The sequence below is a fragment of the Manis pentadactyla genome, chromosome 2 (genome assembly GCF_030020395.1).
Source record: "Manis pentadactyla isolate mManPen7 chromosome 2, mManPen7.hap1, whole genome shotgun sequence".
NCBI lineage: Eukaryota > Metazoa > Chordata > Mammalia > Pholidota > Manidae > Manis > Manis pentadactyla.
The window spans coordinates 16618875-16642270 of NC_080020.1; the positions used below are offsets into that span (position 1 = coordinate 16618875).

A 23396-nucleotide genomic window follows, 5' to 3' on the forward strand; every position below is an offset into this window, starting at 1 on the left:
TGTGCTCTGGGATTTGTGTGTTCTTTCTTTCTTTCTTTTCTTTTCCTTTGGATCCTAAATGACTTAAGGGACAGCATGCACTTACATGCTTTTCCATAAATAATGATTTTCTTTTTTCCAGTTTTACTGAGATTTAATTGACACACATTGTATAAGTTTAAGGCGTATAGCATAATGGTTTGACTTAGATATATTGTGAAACAATTACCGCAGTAAACTTAGTTTGCATCCATCATCTCATATAGTTACAATAAAAAGGAAAAGAAAAAAAAATTTTTTCCATAATGATGACAGCTCTTCAGATTCACTCTCTTAACCTTCATTTATACCATACAGCAGTGTTAACTATAGTCATGTTATACATTACATCCCTAGTACTAATTTATCTCATAACTGGAAGTTTGTACCTTTGACCACCTCTTCCATTTTCCCCACCCCCAATCCCCTGCTTCTGGGTAACTACAAATATTTTTCTATGAGTTTGGTTTTTTTTGTTTGTTTTGTTTTTAGATTCCTCATATAAGTGAGATCATACAGTATTGTTTTCCTCTGTCTGACTTAGTTCAGATCCATTAGGTCCCTCAAGGTCCATGCATGTTTTTGAAAATGGCAGGATATCCTCCTTTTTTAATGACTTAATAGTATTCCAGTGGGTATATACACACATACATATCACAGTTTCTTTATCCATTCATCCATCCTTTATCCATCTACCACACTTAGATTGCTTCCCTGTCTTGACCATTGTAAATAATGCTGCTGTGAACATGGGGGTGAAGGTATCTTTTTGAGCATATGTTTTCATTTCCTTTGGATATATTCCAGAAGTATTTATGGTACTTTTTTTCTGAGGACCCTCCATACTGTTTTCTGTAGTGACTGCACCAGTTCACAGTCCCAGCAGCAGTGCACAAGGGTTCCCATTCCTCCACATCCTCACCAGCATTTGTTCTCTCTTGTCTTTTTGATGATGGCCAGTCTAACGTGTGATGTGTTACACCTGTGGTTTTGATTCATGTTTCCCTTATGACTAATGATGTTGAGCATCTTTTCATGTACTGTGTGTTATTTCTTTACATATGCCAGAAAGTATTATGGCCCTCAGAATGGGGAATGTAACATATGGTTCAGATATTTTTTATTTTCTGTGCTTTTACCACCCTCTAGTGAGAAATATTTTGGAAAGTGAATGAATCTACGTTGAGGAAATAAAGTTGAAGAACTAAATAAAGCATGTGAATCAAGCTTTTGGAAATTCATGCTGTGTTTCTATAGGTTCTTCAGCCACTGCAGCAGCGGTTCTTAAGAGTGATAAATCAAGAGAACTTCCAGCAGATGTGTCAGCAGGAGGAAGTCAAACAGGAAATCACGGCCACGCTGGAGGCCCTGTGTGGCATTGCAGAGGCTACCCAGATTGACAATGTAGCAATCCTTTTTAATTTCTTAATGGACTTCCTTACTAACTGCATTGGATTGATGGAAGTTTACAAAAATACCCCAGAGACTGTCAATCTTATAATAGAAGTTTTTGTTGAAGTTGCACATAAACAGATATGCTATCTTGGAGAGGTAAGTACTGTCTAATTTTATCCCTTTAGGATTAACATTCCCTAAAGCTATAACAAAATAATGGATACTTTACATCAAATTTAATGAATATTATCTGAAATAATATTTTTATGCCTCCACAAGGTGTTTCAAAAAGTCTTTTCAAAAGAACACAGAATTCAGAGAAAGGCATATTGAATGAATATAAATTCATGCCCTATAAATATATCATTAATCAGTAATTTCTTTGGACTTATATGTTATTCAGTCAGACTTATTCAAAAGAGTAATATTTGATAAAACAAATGGATTATGGTAGCCAATTTTGCTGTGGTTACAGCCTGAAGGCTTAAAATTTTAAACAGCAATTTGTATCTTTGTTTTGTAAATTAGATGAGTGTTTAGACACACTAAATTCTTTTAAACTCAGTAAGCAAACCTGTTTCTTGTCTCATTGTAAATTATCTAGAAAGCTGTTTTAAAACAGCCTTAAAGGAATATATTTATATTTGTTAGCAGATTAGCATAATTCTGTTCCAAACCATTTATATGGGTTTCTGATTTGTAATTTTTTTTGTTGTTAGATCAAAGGGAACGTGCTGAAAGTAAGATTCTGTTTTGTAAACATTATCAGCATATTCACAGATGCATTACTAAGAGGACAGGACAATACTGTTTATTCTAATGTTTCAGGCTACTGTTTCATACTCTGCTTTTGCAAATTGAAGAATTTTAAATCTTAAAATAACATTTTCCAGGACGTTGAACAGCAGAAGTAAAGCAGTTCTGTTGCCAAAATCTTGTTTTTCTAGTATGCATTATCAAATGAATAAAAAAACTGTATGTCAGACTGTATTGTTAGATAATTGCTAATATTTTAAACATGACTGTACTCTTAATACATGCTTTTTCATTTGTGTTAATGTTTTACAGTAGTTCAAAACAAATATTAGAGCTACTCCTGTAATTCAGGGTAAATTTATTAGATTATATTTAAAGTTTCTTTAATACTTACATTTGTTTCCCAACTGGGTTCTACTGGTAATCTATGCATGCTTTTTCCCAGTCCAAAGCTATGAATTTATATGAAGCCTGCCTTACTTTGTTGCAAGTATATTCTAAGAATAATTTGGGGCGGCAAAGAATAGATGTTACAGCAGAGGAGGAGCAATACCAAGACCTGCTTCTCATTATGGAACTTCTTACTAATCTTCTATCAAAAGAATTCATAGATTTTAGTGATACAGGTAAGGTGTACTCTAATGATTTTTAAATTTTGTTAATTGTTTTTATTAAAGCAAAGGAATGTTTCAGTAAGTGAAATCCTATGAGGAAGTTCAATCTACAAAGCAGATGAAAGTCAGTCTCTTTGGTTGAAGGGAGGGTTGGACCAACAGCCCTTCCTGCTTGGCTTTTCTCTTAATGGAATAATAGTAACCGTATCTTCCATTTGTTAGGTCTTACAAATGCCAAGCACTGTTCTTATCACAACAGCATGAAGAATAGGTGAGATGTTGTTATACTCATTTTATAGATGAGGAAGTAGAGTAGTCATGTCGCTTGGACAGGCCACACTTTGAAGACCTGGCCTAGTTGCTCACCAACAACATGATCTTGGAGAAGTCAGTTAGCCTTCCTGAGCCTTTACTATTAAAGTGAGTATGATAAAAATGCCTTTCAAAATGTTTTAAGGATTAGCTGTAAATATCTTTGGTGCCTAGTATTATGCCTGGCAACCAGTCAGTAAAAGTTGTTATGACAGGTGAGAACTTTATTAGTAATTGACATCTATTTATTTGTGCACTTTTACTTCCCTCTTTAACCCATTGCCAACTTTGCCTTAAGGCAAAAGAGGTCTTGCTTTTCAAGAGAAAAAGGAATACTGTGTAGCCTCTCCTTTCATATGTTGTGCAGACACTTGGGTAGTGGACACCTGTGACTTCTTCCTTCTAAGATTCTCTTTCTAACTTGGTGCCGTAACAGCCCACTTTACTCATTAATTCCAGTACTTGAGATTGTTCTTTCTCTGTTTCCCTTACTGATTCCATTTCCTTATTTGCTGAACAACAGTGTTTTTCACAGTCTAGAAGGTTTACTCTCCCTTGCAGTTAGTGGTTTGGAAGGCACTGTCCTGCACTGTCCCTCAGTGAATTCCTTGTATACCAAAACCTCGGCTGCCGCTCTGGTTCTAGACCCAGCCTCTCAACTGTCATTCCTAATTCCTCAGGTCAGTGCTTCCTAGCCCAGGAGTTCTTAACCTTTTCTAGATCACTTGTGCCTTTAAAATCTGAAGGAGTTACTTAGCCCCCGCCCCTTGTAAAGTGTGTGGCACACCAAGCTGTAGAGTTTCACTGACATACTAGTTGATTTGTGAACTCTTGGAAACTCTTCTGTAGACTTGCCGGCACTGTAAGGACCCTGGTTGAGAGTCCTGCCCTCTGAGGAATCCGACTCGGATGGAGGAACTAAGATGGAAAAGGATGGGAGGGCTATAAAGGCACTTGGAGCGGAGAGAAGCTCTTCCCAGTCCCCCGGGTTTATGGTGCAAGCTGCATTTCCTTCTGTCTGCCATTCTATGAACTAATTGTAGTGCAAACAATAAAGTTACAAGGGGGAGGGCTTCAAAATAAAAAACAAAAAGATTAAAAAATAAAAGATTCAAATCATAATAAAACATTAAGAAAAGAAATTGAGGCTCAAATGCCCATGATTGAAAGTACCCAATAAGGGTAAAAAGAATAAAATATAAGTGAGATACGATTGAAATTTTGAAGACAATTTTAAAAAATGATAAACAGCATTCGCTGATAAAGTAGATGGTAAAAAAGGAAGGTAATATTTTAGGTAATTATTTTTAAAATAGAATAAAGATAATAGATAATAGGTGAGGTAAAATACAAAATACATTAGATATTATGAGTAAGTAAAATAGGAAAGCTGTTAAAAGCATGATTGAAATGGGCCTCTGCACTCCATTCTTGAATCCTTAGCAGAGCCCGTGGCTGGAGTCCTGCTTTCCGCTAACAGCCTGAGCGGGGCAGCCCACGCAGCCCCGAGGGAGAACAGCAGCGCCAGGGGCTCCAGCGGGGGAGCTCGCCCCGTGGCTCCGGGGCAGGCCTGCTGTTGGCTAGAAACCAGGTACACCAGTGCTTGGCTTTGGAAAGTGGGATTTTCCCACCTGGAACTGAGACTCCTGGGGAGAAGTTCAGAATTAAAAGTGGCTTTTTTTTTATAACCCCATATTATCTTTTTTTTTTTTCTTGTTAAAAAAGTAAATACGCTCTTAGTAGAAAAATTTTCAAATACAGAGATAGAAAAGTCACCCATATTTTGACATGCTCTAGAGTCAACTATAAATTGCATTTTGGTAATACCGCTTTTGGCTATTTTGTACTGTTTTCTTTATGATAATAGTCTGAATATAATTGTATATTCTGCCTTTTCCACTCATATTGTTAGTCTTTTTTTTTTTTTGTCACTGAAATTTTTCATAACTCTGATGGCTGCATGATATTCCACTTTTGGAATTTAACCTGTTTCCCTATTATTGCATATGTGAAACATTTACAATTTTGCAGTTAGTAAATAGTAATGGCAGTGATCCATTTCTGTGGCTGAATCCCCATCTGAATTTCTAATTATATCCTTAATATTTTTATAATGCTCAAAAAGCTCTTAATATATTACTTTTGAGGATAATTGTCACAGTATATTGTAACTAGCATTTAAATATTATTATTTAAAAGTCATTTTTAATTTAGTGAATCAGAAATAGTATCTTTTAAAAATTTGCATTCGTTAGTGAATGATTAGAATTAATTGTTTGTCATTGGGTTGATGGTTTTGCAAGATGTTTGTTTATGGATTTTGCCCACTTATCTATTTAGGTCTTAGAATTCTTATTAATTTATATGCATTCTTTACGATTAAAATTAAGGATAATAACCCTTTGTCATATGGTAGCTTTTTAAAAAAAAACTTTCTTTTTTATGTAACATTTTCTTTATTTCCCCCATTCCTTTTCCTCTTGGAAAAATTCCACACATCTAAGAGATAAAATAAATATTAATGTGAAAATTATATAACTTATAGCATAACTAGTATGTCAGTGGAGTAGATTTTACTTTTCAAAACATTAATAAAGCATTAGTTTTACTTTCGTCATTGTAGAAGAATAATGTAACCACAAAATATCTACATCAGCTACATACAAATATCTACCCACAACGTAAAATACAAAAGGTGACCCAGGGCGAGACTTAACCAGATGTCTTAACTGTCTACTCATAGGTTGATTTTGGCTTAGGGACTTGAGTCTATTTTCATTTTCTTGAGGGTAGAATATATCCAACTTTGTTGCTTCATTGATGTTACAACTACAGACTGTACTATTTTTATTTTAATAGATGAAGTGTTTAGAGGACATGAGCCAGGGCAAGCAGCAAACAGATCTGTGTCAGCAGCTGATGTTGTTTTATATGGAGTAAACCTAATTCTGCCCTTGATGTCACAGGATCTTCTGAAGGTAATTGAAGAAAGTGAATATGAACATTAAAGCTGTCAAAGTTTAATGATATTTTAGACAAGAATCTACCTCTGATTTAGTTAACAAGCCATAAGTACCTGCTTACCTATTAAGTATACATGAAAATAAAACGTGTGCAGTACTGTTCTGTCATTCACATTGTGCATGCAGCTCAAGGCACCAGAGTCCTGTGTTCACTGATAACAAAAAAAACTGGGGTTTTTTTTTGGAAACTGAGTTCTCATGTTAGTAGTTTTGATTCCCTCATCACTTGTCACTAAGCAAATAAAATAAGTTATCTGTTGAGATGTATTCTTCTTACTTTCTGAACACCACTCTCAGGTTGAGGGAGTGAGCAGTGGAATGCATTTTCCATGCCACTCTATGTAGAAATGGAATGGTAAGAAAGCAAGACTAACACAGTTTTTAAATTTTTGTACATTCTGGCTAGATTGTACCTTGGTTTCAACAGTCAATATTGAGAGTGTAGTGGTGGTGAGGCTGCCCTTTCTTCCCCTGCCAAGTTCCGTAGAGGAGGGGAGCCTCTTCTCATGACTCGTCCTAGGGGGGGTATAAGGGTGGCGACAGAGACATGAATGGAGAGGGGAAGAGAGGTGTGTACACACACATATGCACACATGTACGCATGTAAGTATGCATGCACAAGATGGTGTGGGAGAGGGAAAGTGGTAGTAGGAAGTGGAGATAGAGAAGCCTTTGGAGGTTGAGTGTAGGAGTGCTGTTAGATCCCCAGCATAGTGGCATGTAACCAGATGCTGCTGTCCTGGAGGAATCGCTCTGTTGGAAAGGGTTCTAATGACCTTGATCCAAGCACTCAATAGGGTGGGGAAGTTTAGTATTAAACTCTCTGTATTGCTTTGCTTCTAAGGGTTTTCGGGGTTTTGTTTTCATCAAACCATTAAACATTCAATTGTGTTTTTTTTTTTTTTAAGGTTAAACTGTAGATTACTACTTCTACTTAAGTGCTCTAGGACTGTCCAACCAGAAAATTGATTTTGGAAGTGTGAAGGACTGAATACTCACTTCTGTGCATAATCTTAACAACTTGTATCACCTTCTTGTATTTTTCCAACATGTTTGAATGCAAATAAACACATTTGCTAAAGGGTTTTATTTACAAGTCATTTAATAATTTGAGATTTGGCTGCTTTGTTTACTTTTTCAAGGTAAACAATACCTGAAATTGGCTGTAACTTTTATTAACTATTTAGAAGATAATTGTTTTTATGATGTGTTAATTTCACATTAGTTACTAAAAAATATTCCCTTTATTATAACTTATTTTTGTAATTAATTAGATCTTCTGTCTCCTATGTTTTCTATATCATGTATGTAAAGAAATCATTTTACTTACAGATTTGTTGGTTATTAATGGAAATAGAAGATATCACTAAGAATCTAAAATTTTAAATTTCTTTTTCAGTTTCCAACCCTTTGTAATCAGTACTACAAATTAATCACATTTATCTGTGAGATTTTTCCTGAAAAAATACCACAGCTTCCTGAAGACCTCTTTAAGAGCCTGATGTACTCACTTGAACTAGGAATGACATCATATCCTTTAAATAAATGTCATTATTTGACACTTGGGGGAAAAGATCTTACATGAAGAAAAGTTTTTAAAATTTTTACTTTTATTTTTTCTTTGTGGTTCAGTTTTATATAAAAGAGCAGTCATCTGTATAACTGCCTCCATTCTGTTTCTGTCATTTGGTTCGCCTCATCCTGTCCTTTCACAGATGCAGGGGCACTCGGCCGCTGGTCCCAAAGTCACTCTCATAAGGAACCCAGGTAGTCTGTCATATACTGTTGCTGAGTCTCTGATCTGAGCTACCAGGACTTTTATCAGTTGTTTGCATTGTATTCAGAAACATGCCAGAAATCTCCAGTTCTAGGCCCCAATCGTCTCAAAAACATTGGGAATCTTTTCTCACATAACTCAGTAAATATGTATTGCACACCAATATACTCACTTATCTTTATTCATTTCCATATCTTTATTCACTTCCATTTGGTAATAGCTATAATTTTTTGATCTTTTATAAGTATGTCTACTTAGTTTGTTCTTTGACCTTCATGATCAGAATGAGTTCAGAGGTCTGCCAGCTTTGCCTGGAAGCTTTGACACCATTAGCTGAACAGTGCGCAAAAGCACAAGAAACAGATTCACCACTTTTTTTAGCAACACGGCACTTTCTTAAGGTAAGATGTTTGGGTGGCCTGTTGTAAAATCATCTGCTTTGATAAGTACAGTTAGTGTACATAAATGTTCATTCAAATGAGAATATGGTTACTTCTTTCACAGAGGTGGAAATAAATACTTTCTGTTCACTGTGGTTTCTGGAGGTCAACTTCCTGGACACATTTTTCTCCACTTTCATTTTGTGTTCTTAAAAATTGATGTGGTAAATAATGGGGAATTTGATAATTTGATTATTTCATACTATCACAGCAAGTAATAACATCTGTATGTTATCCATCAACTTTTTAAAAAACTGTTTTCTTTAATTTTTATATATATTTAGTAATAACTACCACCTCTCTTTGTTTTGGAAAGGGGAGGGGAGGGTTATATGATCATCATATAATTTAGGGGTTTTATTGTGTACTTTCAGCTGGTTTTTGATATGCTGGTCTTGCAAAAGCACAACACAGAGATGACCACTGCAGCTGGTGAAGCTTTCTACACATTGGTGTGCTTGCATCAGGTACTGGACACACGTCTTTTCACAGGATCCTTCTCATTATGTTTAGCAAAGAAATTGTTCAGACAGATGATGGGCTATTAATACTTTCAGTTCCTAGAGAATCTGTGACTCAGCACTTCAGTTCTATTTTCAGGGAGGCCATATTTCTTCACTTCCTCATTAGCTCTGACTTTCAATTTTGTGTTTATCTGACAAGGTATTAGTGGATAAGCATTTATTTTCCCTTCTCCACTGCATTGATGACTGCCCGAAAGCTTGTCCTTAAACAACTGTGCTGGAAACCAGTAGTCAGGCATAAAAGAATAACAGAGACATGGTTTCTGGCTTTGAGGAACTCACAATTTTGTAAGCAGCAGGATAAATTAAGACTGATTCAGAGGAATCTGCCTTCAGAAAGCACGAAAACAGTGCATTACTTCACTTAACAAACAGTATGGAAAGCAGGTGTTACTTCATTTTGTTTCGGAGAGCCTTATAAAAATGATGAAGCACTCACTGTTTGGCATTAATGTAACAGAAGAAAAGTTATGCTAGCTCCCCTGTCTCCCTTCCCTATTCCAATAGAGTCAGGTCTCCATCGAGTGGATGGGAAGAACCGTATTGGATCATCAGCTGCCTAGCTTACCAACACCTGCCTCTTGGCCCCCACCCCAAGTACATGCATACATCCCAGCATGACTGACTGATGGGCTAGAGAAACTTTGGCATTTTGTTTTTAAATATAGAGACCATACCATTTGCTATAACTGGCACTCAGGGTTCAATTTCATTTCCCTTTTTAAAAAAGATAGGATTTTGAGGTCTTCCGTACCACTTAAAGACTTCCTTTCTTCAGACTTCCTCTACCATTGCACCCAGAGCCAAAGGTGCTCTGGGACTTCAGTTCTTGCTCTCTGCTGTAGATGGTACTTTCTGCAGATGGTGCCCATCTCCGGCCTATGGCCTTTCTCTGTCATTTGACTTCTTGTTGCTTACTGGGCAGATAGGCTTCTTGTCCCCATATATATAAGCCATTACATTGTGATTGCCTTTTTTAAAGGACATATTTACATGTAGAAAAAAGAGCAAGGATTTGGGATTGGTTAGTATGGTATCTTGATGGCCCCAGAGGCATCACCATTTCTCTTGAATAGGGAAATGATTTGCATTTATTCTTGCCCCTCTGTGAGCAGACCTGTCCCTAGGATAGGGCAGTTAGGGCAGCCACTGTGGCTCCGTGCCTGTGGGTGGGGTATGTGCCTTACTCTTCTTTTCCAAATACAGTTAACATTTGGTTCCACCATTTTGGTCTATAATGATATCCCACGAAGCTGATGAAAATTAATGGCAGACCAGGTTTTTTAAAGGTAGCCTATCTTGGAAAGCTGCCCTGGTTGAGTCTCCTTTTACCCCACGTGCACGCGTGTGCACACACACACACACACACACTCTCTCCCTCCCTCTCTCCCGCCTCCTCTCTCTTCTCTACAGGCTCTGGGTCCATTGCTGGTTTGGAGCTACACTTGCAGTCATTCAAAGTGTTCTACCTACACTTTGTAAAACTGAAAGGACTGAAATACACCTCTCCCACTCTGCCGCCCCCCTCCCAAACAACTCCTGTCTATATTTGTGTGTCTGCTATCCTCAGACCTGTGTTGACAAGATGTCTAGATAAACCTCTGGGAAACTGTTCAAAATCAGGTTGTAGACTTGGTTTATGTATAAAATGCAAAATAAATATTAATAATGTGCTTTGAAAACAGAAGTGGCAGCACAACAAAGTTGGTCATTACATGGATTCTGGAGCCAAATAGCCTGCTTCTTGTGTAAAGGCAGTGTGGTCTTGAACATATTACTTAACTCACTTTATATAAGAACTTTCATCTATAAAACAAGAGTTTTATAGATGTACCTACCACATAGGATTAATACAAAAAGTGAGTTATTAATGTAAAAGGTTGGTACAGTACCTAGAATATAGTAAACTTTCAGTAAGTGGTAACTCTTAAAAAAGCTGTCATGATCATTTTATAATGTATGCAAATATCAAATCATTATGTTATATACCTGAAACTAATATATGTTGCATGTCAATTATACTTATATTAAAAAAAAGAGTTGTCAGACCCTGCCTTCAGAATCCCGTAATCCAGTAACTGATATGATCTATTTGTTGTGATGTTTGAGGAAGATACATGTTCTTACATATACTTTATTGCTTCAATAGGCTGAATATTCTGAATTGATTGAAACATTACTGTCAAGTCAACAAGACCCAGTTATTTACCAGAGGTTAGCAGATGCCTTCAACAAGCTCACTGCGAGCAGCACTCCCCCTACGCTGGATCGAAAGCAGAAGATGGCCTTTCTAAAGAGTTTAGAGGAATTTATGGCAAATGTTGGTGGTCTCCTTTGTGTAAAATAAACAACAAAACTTTATGCTTAATTTAGATCCCTTTCTGCAGAGTGCACTGAACTGCTGAAAGTTGGCTTGAGTCTTGTCCTGTTCTTCAGTTCTTTGGCCATTTTGGATTTTGGAGAGCCTGAAAGTTTGATATGTAAAGCAGTGAAACAGGAGAGGTCAACTTTGGATCAGCTTCTGCTGTTAATGTTAGCCACAATCTGTCATAAATGTCTTGTAGATCTTGAATGGTGATGTAAAATTTTCAAAATGAAATTCCATATATGTGCAAACAGATATGGGCACCATGAAATACATATTCAGTGCCTTTTCCCCCTTTATCAAAACAGTAAGTGGCTAGTAGCACCTACTAAACTACTAGTTTAGAAGTTTTGTTATCTTATATTGGATGGGTATGTGCTTGGCAGTGTTTCTCACAATGTTGTCCGGAGATCGCCTGCATCAATTGAGTTGCTGGTTGGAAAGGTAGATTCTTAGGCCCAACTGTGGACCCTCAGTCTGAATTTCTGTTGGACCTTAAGATTCTTCATTTAAGTAAGCTTATCTCCTCTGCCACCCCAAAAGTTTTGAATCAGTACAGAAGACATTGAAAACTCCTAATAGGTTTTGTGCTTTCAAACTTTCCCTCCCTTTGATGATTAGGTTTGTGATTCAGCAGGAAGAAAAAACACCAGGTGTCTGTTGGCTTCTTTGCAGCACACGCTCTTGCTCTCCTTCTCTTTGTGTAACATCAGCCTGGTGTTGCAGGTTTTCCCATAATAGGTCTCTAATTATATTCTGATGTCTGAATTTGAGGAGGAAAATACATATATATATTTGTTCCATAAAAAGAACTTTAGGAACCGTAGCCATTTCATTGCCTTAATTTTAAGATGACTACAGAAAGAGCAGGTTTGTTTTAGTAACAAATCAAGTCTGGATGCTTCAGAGTTGGCTTAGGGTGTTAGCTGCTATGAACTTGGTGCCCTTTTGATTGTGTGTTTATGTGGGTTTATGAGTGAAATGAAAGGCTCATTCATATGTAGTCTAACTTTTTGAGTATGTTTCTATTCAGCCACGTAACCCATGGCTAATAATCTACTCTGAATGGCTTGCTTAAGCAATAACTGTTTAAAGGGATATGAATTACTGATTCATATGGACTATTATACGGTGGGGCATTAGGGGCAATAATTATGCTAGAGTGGGTGTTCTCATTTCACAGGAGCCATGTAAATTTAATTTAAGAAATTTAAAAATTCACTTCAGATCCTGTAGTTTAATTTTTCTAATCAGATTTTTGTACTGCTGCCATGCTCCCCTTAATTCTGTGTGCCAGCTTAAATTATGGAAATGAAAGCTGATTTATAAACTACAGGCATATGAAACTGCCCACTGCAATGTCAGAATCACACCGCGTAGTAGCAGAAAATTCTGGCGCAAGCGCACTCTGAAACTGCTTCTGAGGTCTGAGCGTTCTCCTGCTGCTGTGTTCTTGACACCTTATGGGAAACTATCTTCCAATGTAGTGTTCATATCTGAATTGCATATAGTATGTGCACCTTCACATATGATGCTGTGCAGAACTTTGTAGCATCTATGCTATTAACAGTTATTAATGAAACTGGGACATCTAATTACATCCCACCTGTACCTGTGACAGGAGACACGAGTGAATGCAAAGCCAGGTCCATTACATTTTGAGGAATATTTCTCTTAATTTTATCACCATTAAGCAACTGCATTGGAGCAAAAATGTCTTAAAAGACCTCTAGGAGAAAACTAATATCACTCTTCATGAAATATACATATTGTATTTTTAAAAATACTTTGAACAAATACATTTATTTTTAGATTTCTTCTTTTTCCCCTTTAGAGAACTTGAAGTCACATGCCATGGTAATCACTGTGTTTGGCATTATTCTTGTTGTTTGATGTTTCCCTGTGCCCTCAGTAGTTGTGAGCTCTGTACACTTATGTGTGATAAGCACAGTCCCTCTGCCAAAGGGCACCAACACACGCAGCTGCCTGCATAGGCCTCCTGGCTATGACCAAGCTCTGATCAAATTATTGTTAAAAATAAAGATGAGTAGGAGAAGAATGCCGTGGTCAATAAAAATCTATCTATTTAATCTTTTATCTAGACAGAAATGTATTTGTTAAATTTGCCCAGATATTATTAACAATACTGAGAATTCATTAGACCAGTTTCAGTTAAAAAAGGATTTACTCCAGATTGGACCAAATAATTCTTAAGATACACCAGAATGGTGATTAGTGGCAAACTGGGAAGAAAAGCCACCACGATTTTTTAGGTAATGGGGATGCCACTTTCATTGCAATGGCTAGACTCTTATCAGGGTGTTTGTGTGTATGTTTGCTTGATTGGGTATTTTAGTTTGTGTCTTCTTTTGTTTTGTCCACACTTGTCTGTAGCTATGTTTATTGGCTTTTCAGTTTTTTGGGTTTTTGTTTTAATGCTCTTGGCACAGTGGATGTCAAGAACACTGGCTTAATTCTAGTAAATTGATTTTCATTATTAAAACTGACTTTTCAAAAGAGTTTTAAAAACAAACATTATTTGTGCCCCTGTTTTATATATGTTAAAGTGACACTTTTGAGTATTTGAATTTTAGAATTGGTGTTTTATAAAATTCCTGTTGTTCATATATAGTATCCTTTAACATCTAATTTTCAATTCATTCTTCAGTTTATTTCTTTATTTTATTTTCTTTGACCTATTCATTTCCCAAGACACAATCTTTTTGTGGAGTCCCGAGGCACAGTCACTAGGGACTTTGTACTTTCACAATTCGTATTCATGTAACAGCACCTGTACTATATTCTTGTAGCTTTGTTAAAAGGATTGGTTGTTTTTATGGCCCTTCTAGATGGGTGGCTGCCTGGGCAGCTAACTTAATTGACAGTATTTGACAGTGTCCTTTTTCAAAACAGTTTTTGGGTGTTTCTGCCTTGCTGTCTGTTAATCTGTTTGGAAGACAGGGGCTTGTTAACATCACTGCACTGAGTTTTTGTCTGGTATAAAGTGTGACATATTATGTAAAAAAGAAACCTTACAGTTTTTTTCAAACTAATTTTAAGAATTAAGACTTTCATTATTGTAAACCATTATCTAATTATATATGTTATTCTGTTCAGATGGAATGGTAACTACTTTTTTCTCCCAACTTTCATTTCAAAACCAAGCATCTCTGTAATTTCCCCCCAGCTAGCATTTTGTAACACTCCCCTGTCTTTGATTGAACTTTCTCTTTTACTGAAAATATCAAGTCCTTGTATTTCTTATATCCCCAGATTTCCTATTTCTGTCAATAATTGTATAAATCCTCAAGTATTGGAAGATACTAGGTGTCAATTCCAAGGATTTCAAGTTTGAGTATCCTAGTATACAGTGTCAGTTGGGCCCTTAAAATAATGCTTTTGTCTATTACAATTTTACTTGCTTCTGTTTGCTACCTCTCTTATTAGAGGTTTTTGTCATTAGACCTTTCTAACTTAGCTGTAGGTTTCTAAAGAAAATATTAGCTGTTATGGCAGCAGGAATCCCAATACAAACTAGGGTTTTTTTAAAACCAGAGAATAAGGAGTTGATTTGGATTTGAGTTTTTAACATAATTTTCTTTAAATTCTTATACAAAAGAGCATAGCTGATTTGAGGATATAATAATGTGTTAAATTATTTTAAAATGTTAGTGGATATTCTCTGACTTGGTAAAAACTATGTTCTGAAAACACTGCATTTAAGAATTCCTTAAAAATTGATTTTCTAAAATTAAAAAATGTCTAATTTAGATTGAGCTCTTACTGATTAGAAGTGCCATGGTTCAAGTTGAACTTTAAACATTTTAATTTAGATAAAAGATATGTGAAGTGCTCCTGATTGATTTTATAATGGGAACCCATGACATATTTAGCCAAAGAATATATTTGGTTCAGGTAAAGATATAAACTTAATAATGGGCATCCATTCAGTTTTAAAGAGGATGGATGAAGTGATCTGTTTCTGCCCCTTTATCTCTATACATGAATCTCTATAAAGACTGAAATGTTCTGAGATGGCTTTGCAGTGATTGGATTCCTGAGGCTCACGCTAAATATCATCTTTATCCGCCTCACCCACTGCCCTTTGCTCTTTACCTATTTCAGGCCTTCCCAGTAGTGGAGAGGTTTTTTCTCTTTTTCAGTCTATATTCCTAAGCCTTCATAGCTATTAGGAGCTATCAGATATGTACTAATAGCTAATTTTCCTAGCCTGGATTTAAATACTGCATCTGTACTATGTACCTAATGGGGATCTGACCTCAAATGTGTTGAGCCCAGGCTTCCTGATGTGGTGTCTTTTACCACATAAAATTATGACAAATTGCAAATACTGGTATTGTGATTTGGTTCTCTGTATAAGAAAGAAGCTCCATGCAGTGAGTTTGTGGTTTAATGGTCACAAAATGTTATTTAGCACTGCTACCATTCAGCACGTGTAAAATTTTTTAAATTTATAAATATTAAAATTTTAAACTTACACTAAGACTTTTCAGTTTTTTAAGAGACCCAGAGATGTGTATACTGTTTAAATATTTACCTCTATTAATATTACTAATGAAGGTATAAAGTTACATTTAGTTTTTCAAAACATGCTACAATATGACTTTAAGAAATCAAGGCTATGTATTGAGCCAGTTACAAGCTGAATATCAAATTGATAAAATTTTATTTGTATTTTTTAAATCCACAAATGGGAGTTAAAAATGTGTCTTTCACTAAATATTTTTTATTACATTTTTGTTTTGACCATGTGTGATTTGTTCATGGGTATTTAGCTAGTTTATGAAACTTCTTAAAATGGTGCTAGTTACACTATCATAGGATGATTGACACTGGGGACACTGCACAGTCATAAAAAATGATTTTAAATAGAAAACATGAGACTTATCTGTATAAGTAAAATAAAGATTTGCATTACTTTCTGGGAAAATACCCAACTCTAATAGAATATCAAGGATTCAAAAAGAAAGAAGTTTTGTTTATATTCTATACTATTGAGCATAATTATTTTTCATTCAGCTTAAAGTCTTAGAAACAATTTCAGAGTTACTGGTTAAATTATTGGATTTGGGCATATATGTAATAATATTTTTAGTAGTTTGGGCCATTCTTTTGGCCTTTCAGGGAAAGTGGAGAATGATCATTTTACTGTGTGTATTAGACAACCTTTCACCCTTTACCCAATCTTAATTTTTTAAAGAAAGAAAACGCATTTTGAAATATATTTATTTTGAACACCATTTTGCTTTGAATAGTCATTGATTTATAATGGTATTTCTTAGGTTAAATTGAGGTATGATTCAACTACAAGGGTGGGTAAGGACAACTTAGGTTAAGAGGCCTCAGTAGAGTGTGAGGTGAGTTTTTGTTTCCCCTCTTTCATTAATAAGGGTAGAACCTTTGGCACAGGCTGACCACCTATCATTTGAGAGGGCCATAGGTGATTTTAAAGGTTCGTAAATAATGAAGCCTGGACTTTTTTTTGAAGATATCTTTAAAATAATGCTGCTCTCTAAAAAAATATAGTTGTATTATATTGAATGGTTTGTGAATGAGACCTTTGGTGTGTTGATTAGATTATGATACATTTTTCGTTTTTGAACATACAATTCCCAGATTGGGTCTTTTGCATTCTTTTGTAATCTCAGATGGCAGTTCAGTTTGACTTTCTTTTAAAATTAAGTGGAAGCAAAGGGAAAATTCAATGAAATTAATGAGAAAGTCTACAGAGAAATTCCATACAGTACAAGTGGCAGCATACTCTCTCAGTTCTAGCACATAAATCAACATCCTACTGAATTATTTCCATGTAAATTATTTTTTAACATCAGCATAAGAGTGAACTGAGATAAGTCATTGATGGTTCCCAGAGTTAGTAAATGAAAAACCAAAGCAAAAAGACCTTAAGTAGGAATGTGCTAAAGATTTTTATCCTCATAGTAAGCAGTTTATTCTTAAACTTTGATAGTGTTAACTTCTGATTACTTTGCTAGGTCAGTCTTCAAATACTCCTTTTAGTAAGCCCAAGACCTCAAACTGCAGTATTCATTTGTATACCTGCTTATAACAGTATTGCCCTGGATGGTCCTTTCTGAGGACTGACCTAGTGAAGAAGCTATTTAGAGGCTCAGAGACCTAGATTCGATTCCTAACTAAGCTACTTAAAGTTTGCATTAGTGTCTACTGATTTTAGCATCTATATCATAGGCCTATACATGCTAATTCTTCTCAAAGAAAAAATTTGAAACAGTGATGGATAAAATAAATAGTAAATGCTCAGTAAATTCCACTAAAAGATTGTAAGAACATATTTAACTCCATTAGATAAATGTGTCCTAACACAAAACAATACCTGAGAGTCATTCGTTTTGTTTTTTTTTTTGAGAAGGCCTCTCTCATATTTATTGATCAAATGGTTGTTAACAACAATAAAATTCTGTATAGGGGACTCAATGCACAATCATTAATCAACCCCAAGCCTAATTCTCAACAGTCTCCAATCTTCTGAAGCATAACGAACAAGTTCTTACATAGTAAGTTCTTACACAGTGAACAGTGCAAGGGCAGTCATATCACAGAAACTTTCAGTTTTGATCACGCATCATGGACTATAAACAATCAAGTCAGATATGATTATTCGCTTGATTTTTATACTTGATTTATATGTGAATCCCACATTTCTCCCTTATTATTATTATTATTTTTTAATAAAATGCTGAAGTGGTAGGTAGATGCAAGATAAAGGTAGAAAACATGATTTAGTGCTGTAAGAGGGCAAATGTAGATGATCAGGTCTGTGCCTATAGACTATTAATCCAAGCTAGACAAGGGCAACAAAACATCCACAGATGCAGAAGATTTCTCTCAAAACGGGGGGTGAGGCTCTAAGCCTCACCTTTGTTGATCCCCAATTTCTCACCTGATGGCTCCCCTGCAACTGTGCCTGTCTTAGGTTGTTCCTCCCTTGAGGAATCTTACCCGTCTCTGGCTAACCAGTCATCTTCTGGGGCCATACAGGGAAATGTAAACGTTATTTTTAAATACTGTGGTTATCTTCACATCATACAATGTGACCTTACAGCCCTCCCCACAGCCACCATGGCATATCTTTTTTAAGCAAGAAAACTGATTTATTTAAGTCAGTAGTTTCTTCTGTAGAATATGTTCATATTCCTACAACAAAAAGACCTGATTCCTAAAGTTTCATCATCACTATTCTTTATAACTTAGCTCTTATCAAGTAAATTGGAGAAATAAACTAAGTTTCTTTACTACACTAATGCACATTGTGAATCTCTAGAAGACCTTGATCAGATTTCATGTTAATTTATATTAGTCATTTTTCATTTATCTATTTAATAGTCTTCTCAAAGCATCTTACAGGACTAGAATTCTCAGGAGCATCCTGTGTGGCTTGAATCAATCAATTTGAGTAATTTGGTGAGCACTTGAAGAATGAAAAAAAACACCTGAGTTTGTGTTCTTGTAAATTACTAGTTTTTGAAAAACTGGTTTTGATTCCAGTTTCGAATTGATTTGAAAGCACTTTTCAAGTCCAGCTTAACTTGACAAATAATTTTCCCTTTACTTCAGTGAGAATCAAATTGCCTTTGGTATTTTACATTTTTTATGATTTGCAAAAAGCATTAAGCTACAGTGCAAACATTTCACCAGAAAAGTTCTAATATTCAGGTATTTCTGTGACATGCTGTCTGAGCAGTCAGGACTGTTGGATCTAACTGTTTGAACTTGACATCTGTGGTCACTTTAATTACAAAATAACACTAATACATATTACATGAAGGTTACTGTTGTGTCTCACATGCTATGAAAGCAAAACTTAAAAAGATGTTTTGAACCAAAGATAATTTGCTTTAACCTTTTCTGTTAAAAGTATAAGCTAAGGCAGTCTCCTATGTATGGAAAACTACCTGTTTAATGAACACTGAGTAACATAATTTTGCAGCCATGGAATTCATTTACATCTTCACCTTATACCAGGAGGAATTAAAGCTATTCAGTAAATAATACTTAGACCATAAAAATTGGTGAAGGAAATGAAAGGAAGAACATAATACAGATTTATTGCTTTGGAAAATGAAAAATAAGTACATCACATGATCCGTTTACCGCTAAGGTGGGAGGAAACCTTACTTGTAGTAGGTGACTGTTGGGTACCAGGTAGTGTGCTAGATGTTTTATTTACGATGAGCTTATGAAAACACTCAACGCCGTGATGGCTCACAAAGACTAAGGCAAGTCGGCCGACCAAAAAGCGGCCCTACATTTTAAATCATTTTCATAGAGAAAGTTATTTACTCAATTAGAATATACCAAATTAGTAGCTCGCCTTATCTGAGCATGAACACAACTGTCCACATCACCTGTCAGTCAGATCTTGCAGTCACATCTCTTGGCGTTCTTTGCAGCTAACCCTAAAATGAAAAATGCTTATGGCTAGACTTACACTAAACACATTGTTTGGGAAGTCAAGTCATACTGAAGAGGAAATCTGATTCAAGTGCGGGGTTTTAAAGGTCTTTTTTCTCCTAATCCTATCAATATTATAAAGCCTCTTAATGTCTTTCTTATAAAACTTGAGTAGACCAGAAGAAATCTTGGTGAATTGTCGTGAAAACACCCGTCTGTTTTCAAGGGCAAAACAGATTTCTTTAAATACGTGTAACTTGAAGGGAATCTAAAACCTTACGTTCTTCTTTACGGCCACCATTCTCGAGGGGAACCGAGGGGAAGCCGGGGAACGTGCCCCGCCGGAGCCGGCGCTCTCAGGCCTCGGCGCGGGACCGAGCGCTGCCGGGAAGCTGCGCTCCTGGACTTCCGCGGAAGGGCACGCGCATGCGCGACTGAGGCGTGGGCGGCTCCCGTTCCCGGGGCGACTGCGCACGCGTGGCTGGTGAGTGGACGGGCAGGGTCCCAGCGTGCGATGGCCTCTGCGCTGCCCTGTGGCCGTGGAGTCGGTTGTGGGTCTTACTCTGTTCAGTGGTGTGTAGGCACTGGCAGGCGAGCTGCAGTCCAGAGGCCTGGGGTTGGTTCCTGGTTGTGCGGCGCGGGGCTGACGCCTGTGCTGAGGAGAAGCTCGCGCGGACGGGTCCGCGTGGCGGGTGCCCGCCTTCCGGCCGGGCCTGGGCCGTCCTGGGTCTCTGTACCGGGCATGGATGAACTCCCAGCCAGGCGGTGCTCCAGCGCCTGCTCACAGGGCTCTTGAGGCAGGTGCCTGCTAGGCGCTGTGTGGGAAGTGGGTAAGATGAGCGTCCAGCTCGCCGAGGCAGAGAGGAGGCGGGACCTTGGCTGCGCCGAGGGCAGTGCTGGGCTGGGGGAGGGTTAGGGTTACTAGCCTGGGTGGGGGCACTTACCCGGGAGTGAGGTGTGTGCCCGCCAGGGTGTCGTGATAGGGGTTATGTGTACAAGAACGTACAGGTTCGGTCGAGATGACCGCAATAAAGGAATGTAGCTACTAGTAAAGTGAGTCAAATCAATTTTTGGGTTTCCCAGTGCATAAAAGTTATGTTTACACTACACTGTAATCGATTAAGTGTACAATAATAGCATGACACAGACACAAAGTGACCAATACTATTGGTAAGATGGCTCTGATGGACTTGCTCCTAGCAAGGTTGCCCCAATATGTGCAAAGCCAGTAAAGCGAGGTACCTTAATATAGCTAACAACTCAACTGCATTGTACATTTATAATCTATATTTCAATGCAGGTTTGCCTTAAACTTTTTAATTTAATTTTTTTAATAGCAAGATAAATAGACTTTTAAAAAGTGAGAGGGAAGAAACCATTGTAGGCAGGGTAAGTACATATATAAAAATGAAAAGAAAAAAGAATTCTGGCCCTTTTCTGCAGTAAATCAGATTAAGGGTAGAAGCATACAGTAATATGCAAAACGTATTTAGGGAACATCTAGGTCAGTCTTACACATTCACAGAGGGAGGCTCACAAACTAGTCCAGATCCGCTCCCCTCCCCACCACCACCTAAATTTATTGAGGAGCATTGGATGATTCCTAGGTTAATGCTCTTTCCACTGGGTCACACACATCACTTTGACCAAAATACCTAGCGGAAGGTAACCTACCGTGAATGTGTGCAGAGTGGGGAAGAGAGGGTCTTGCTTTAAGTAAATTTGATATATGGGAATGGAAGAATTTTACACATTTGAAATGGCATGGGATTTACATATTACTTTTTAGGGTTACATTATATTGCGTTGCTTTGTAAAGAACCACAGCCCATTGGGAACCTGCTAATCCCTTCTGATGGTGTTCTGCAATAAGGAGTCCAGCTCTTTGCTCATGCTGTTCCTTTTGTAATGATCACTCCTCATCCTTTCCTCTCCCTCAAGGCCAAGTTAAAATGCCACCTGCTGTTTCTCTTTTATCCTTTACCCACCCACACATAGCTCTTCATTCTGATCCCTTGCAGTAAATGGTGCCTTTCTAATAGAGAGACATTAGCGCAATTATGTCTTTAGCACTTTCTGTCTACAGTGGGGTTTGCTCAGCCCTAGCACCATTGACATTTTGGGCCAGACAGTTCTTGTGGAGCTTTGTCCTGTACATTGTACTTAATTTACCAGAATCCCTGGCTCAACCCATTAGATGCGTAGCATGCTTCCCCGTTATGACAACCATAAGTGTCTCCAGTCATTACCAGATGTTCCCTTAATTATGAGTCACATAAAGTCCAGTGTCAGCTTAATACTACAACACTTTCCAACTCTTTTTTGAACTTGAAGACTCTTACACTAATTTCACAAACCTATTTAGAAAAAATTTAAATAATGCTAAAGGTATGATAAAGTAGTGATTTAAGTACAAAAAAATAATATATTAAAACTAAGGTTTATTTAAGTTAGTCTCTAATAATGTTTATTTCATAAACATTTCGATTTTTCCCACTTAACAAGAGACTCACCCTTGAACTCAATTTAATAATGTAGGAACCAATCTATGATTGGAAAATTGCAGGCCCATGCACTCTCCAGTGTCCCTCCTTTGATCTTATCGTCCAACATATGTTTTAGTTCTGTTTTTCATAGAAAAATAAATGTTTCCCTCTACCTCACTAGAATATAAGCTCCACAAGGTCAGAATGTTGATTTCCATTACCAAGAACAGTGCTTAGTATAAGACAGTGCCTCAATAAATATCGATTGAATAGATTTGTATCAGCTTGAACATAAACTTATTTTGGGACCAAATTCCTACTAAAATACAGATTGAAGGTTAATTGCCTCTACAGTCATGAAAGTAGACTTTTCCTTACACAGCTCTTTGGAATTCTTTTTTTGTACTTAAAGTCAGCTGGCTTCTTTTTATGGTTTAAACATTTTATCTTTAAATGATTGGCTAATGGCTTTCCAACTGCAATTTGAAAGCCCTTCTCCTCTACAAATGCAGTTATGGAACATATTTACTAAGAAATAAAAATTCAAATATCCCTGTCTATATCAAGGATATATGTGTGTGCCTGTATGAATATGTATGGACACACACATATATGCATGCATGCATACACACATACTTAGCTTTGTCCTCCAGCTCTACCAAGCAGTATCATGGTGTAGCTTTGACCAGCAACTGGTTGTACACTTCAACTCTGCTGGGAGATACTGGATTTTAACACTTGCCTGATTGTTTTCATGAATGAAAGGAACTCTCAATCCTGAAATACCAAACCCAAATGAAACCTTTTAGTCGTTTGCAGGTCAGTTTGCTATGTTTTCTCAGTTCAGCATGCACACAAGCTAATCTTTGGAATTTCTGCTTGGAAATTCTCCCCCTGATACATCCTAGTATGTGTTCCTAAGGATTTATACTATGTGCTTATTGCATTGACCTAAAACTACTCATTTCAAGCCTAATGCCACTCCTCAGTGAAACTGCTGCAGACATCTCTGTTGATTAATTTTTATTCTAAATTATAATTTCAAAAGTAAATAATCCATCCTGTTTTTAACTCTTACACAACTATACAACAAGCACTTTCTCAAATATAAAAAAAAATTGTCAAACAAAATTCAAATTATCAGTTCAGTGTGCGTATTGTTTTACTGCAGAGTTAGTAGGCAGCTCTTTTGAGATTATTTCCAATTTACCTTCAAACATGTAAAAAATCAGTTA

At 36.8% G+C, this 23396-nt stretch overlaps 2 protein-coding genes across 10 annotated transcripts in view; both read left to right on the forward strand.

Moving 5' to 3' along the window:
• The window catches only part of XPO4 (exportin 4), a 125465-nt gene extending 114238 nt beyond the window's left edge, over positions 1-11227 (forward strand). For all 4 annotated transcript variants that reach the window (XM_057490356.1, XM_036910138.2, XM_036910139.2 and 1 more), the window contains 7 exons: positions 1276-1569; positions 2615-2795; positions 5955-6073; positions 7518-7648; positions 8179-8296; positions 8710-8802; positions 11009-11227. In XM_057490356.1, the coding sequence (XP_057346339.1) occupies positions 1276-1569; positions 2615-2795; positions 5955-6073; positions 7518-7648; positions 8179-8296; positions 8710-8802; positions 11009-11206 (1134 nt within the window). In that variant the 3' untranslated portion in view covers positions 11207-11227. The remainder of the gene's footprint in view (positions 1-1275; positions 1570-2614; positions 2796-5954; positions 6074-7517; positions 7649-8178; positions 8297-8709; positions 8803-11008) is intronic.
• An 8846-nt stretch (positions 11228-20073) lies between these two features.
• Positions 20074-23396, forward strand: part of EEF1AKMT1 (EEF1A lysine methyltransferase 1) — a 30689-nt gene continuing 27366 nt past the window's right edge. For 2 of the 6 annotated variants that reach the window (XM_036910146.2, XM_057490368.1), the window contains exon 1: positions 20168-20354. In XM_036910146.2, coding sequence (XP_036766041.2) covers positions 20190-20354 — 165 coding nt within the window. In that variant the 5' untranslated portion in view covers positions 20168-20189. The other 4 variants (XM_036910147.2, XM_036910148.2, XM_036910145.2 and 1 more) reach the window with 4 other exon arrangements.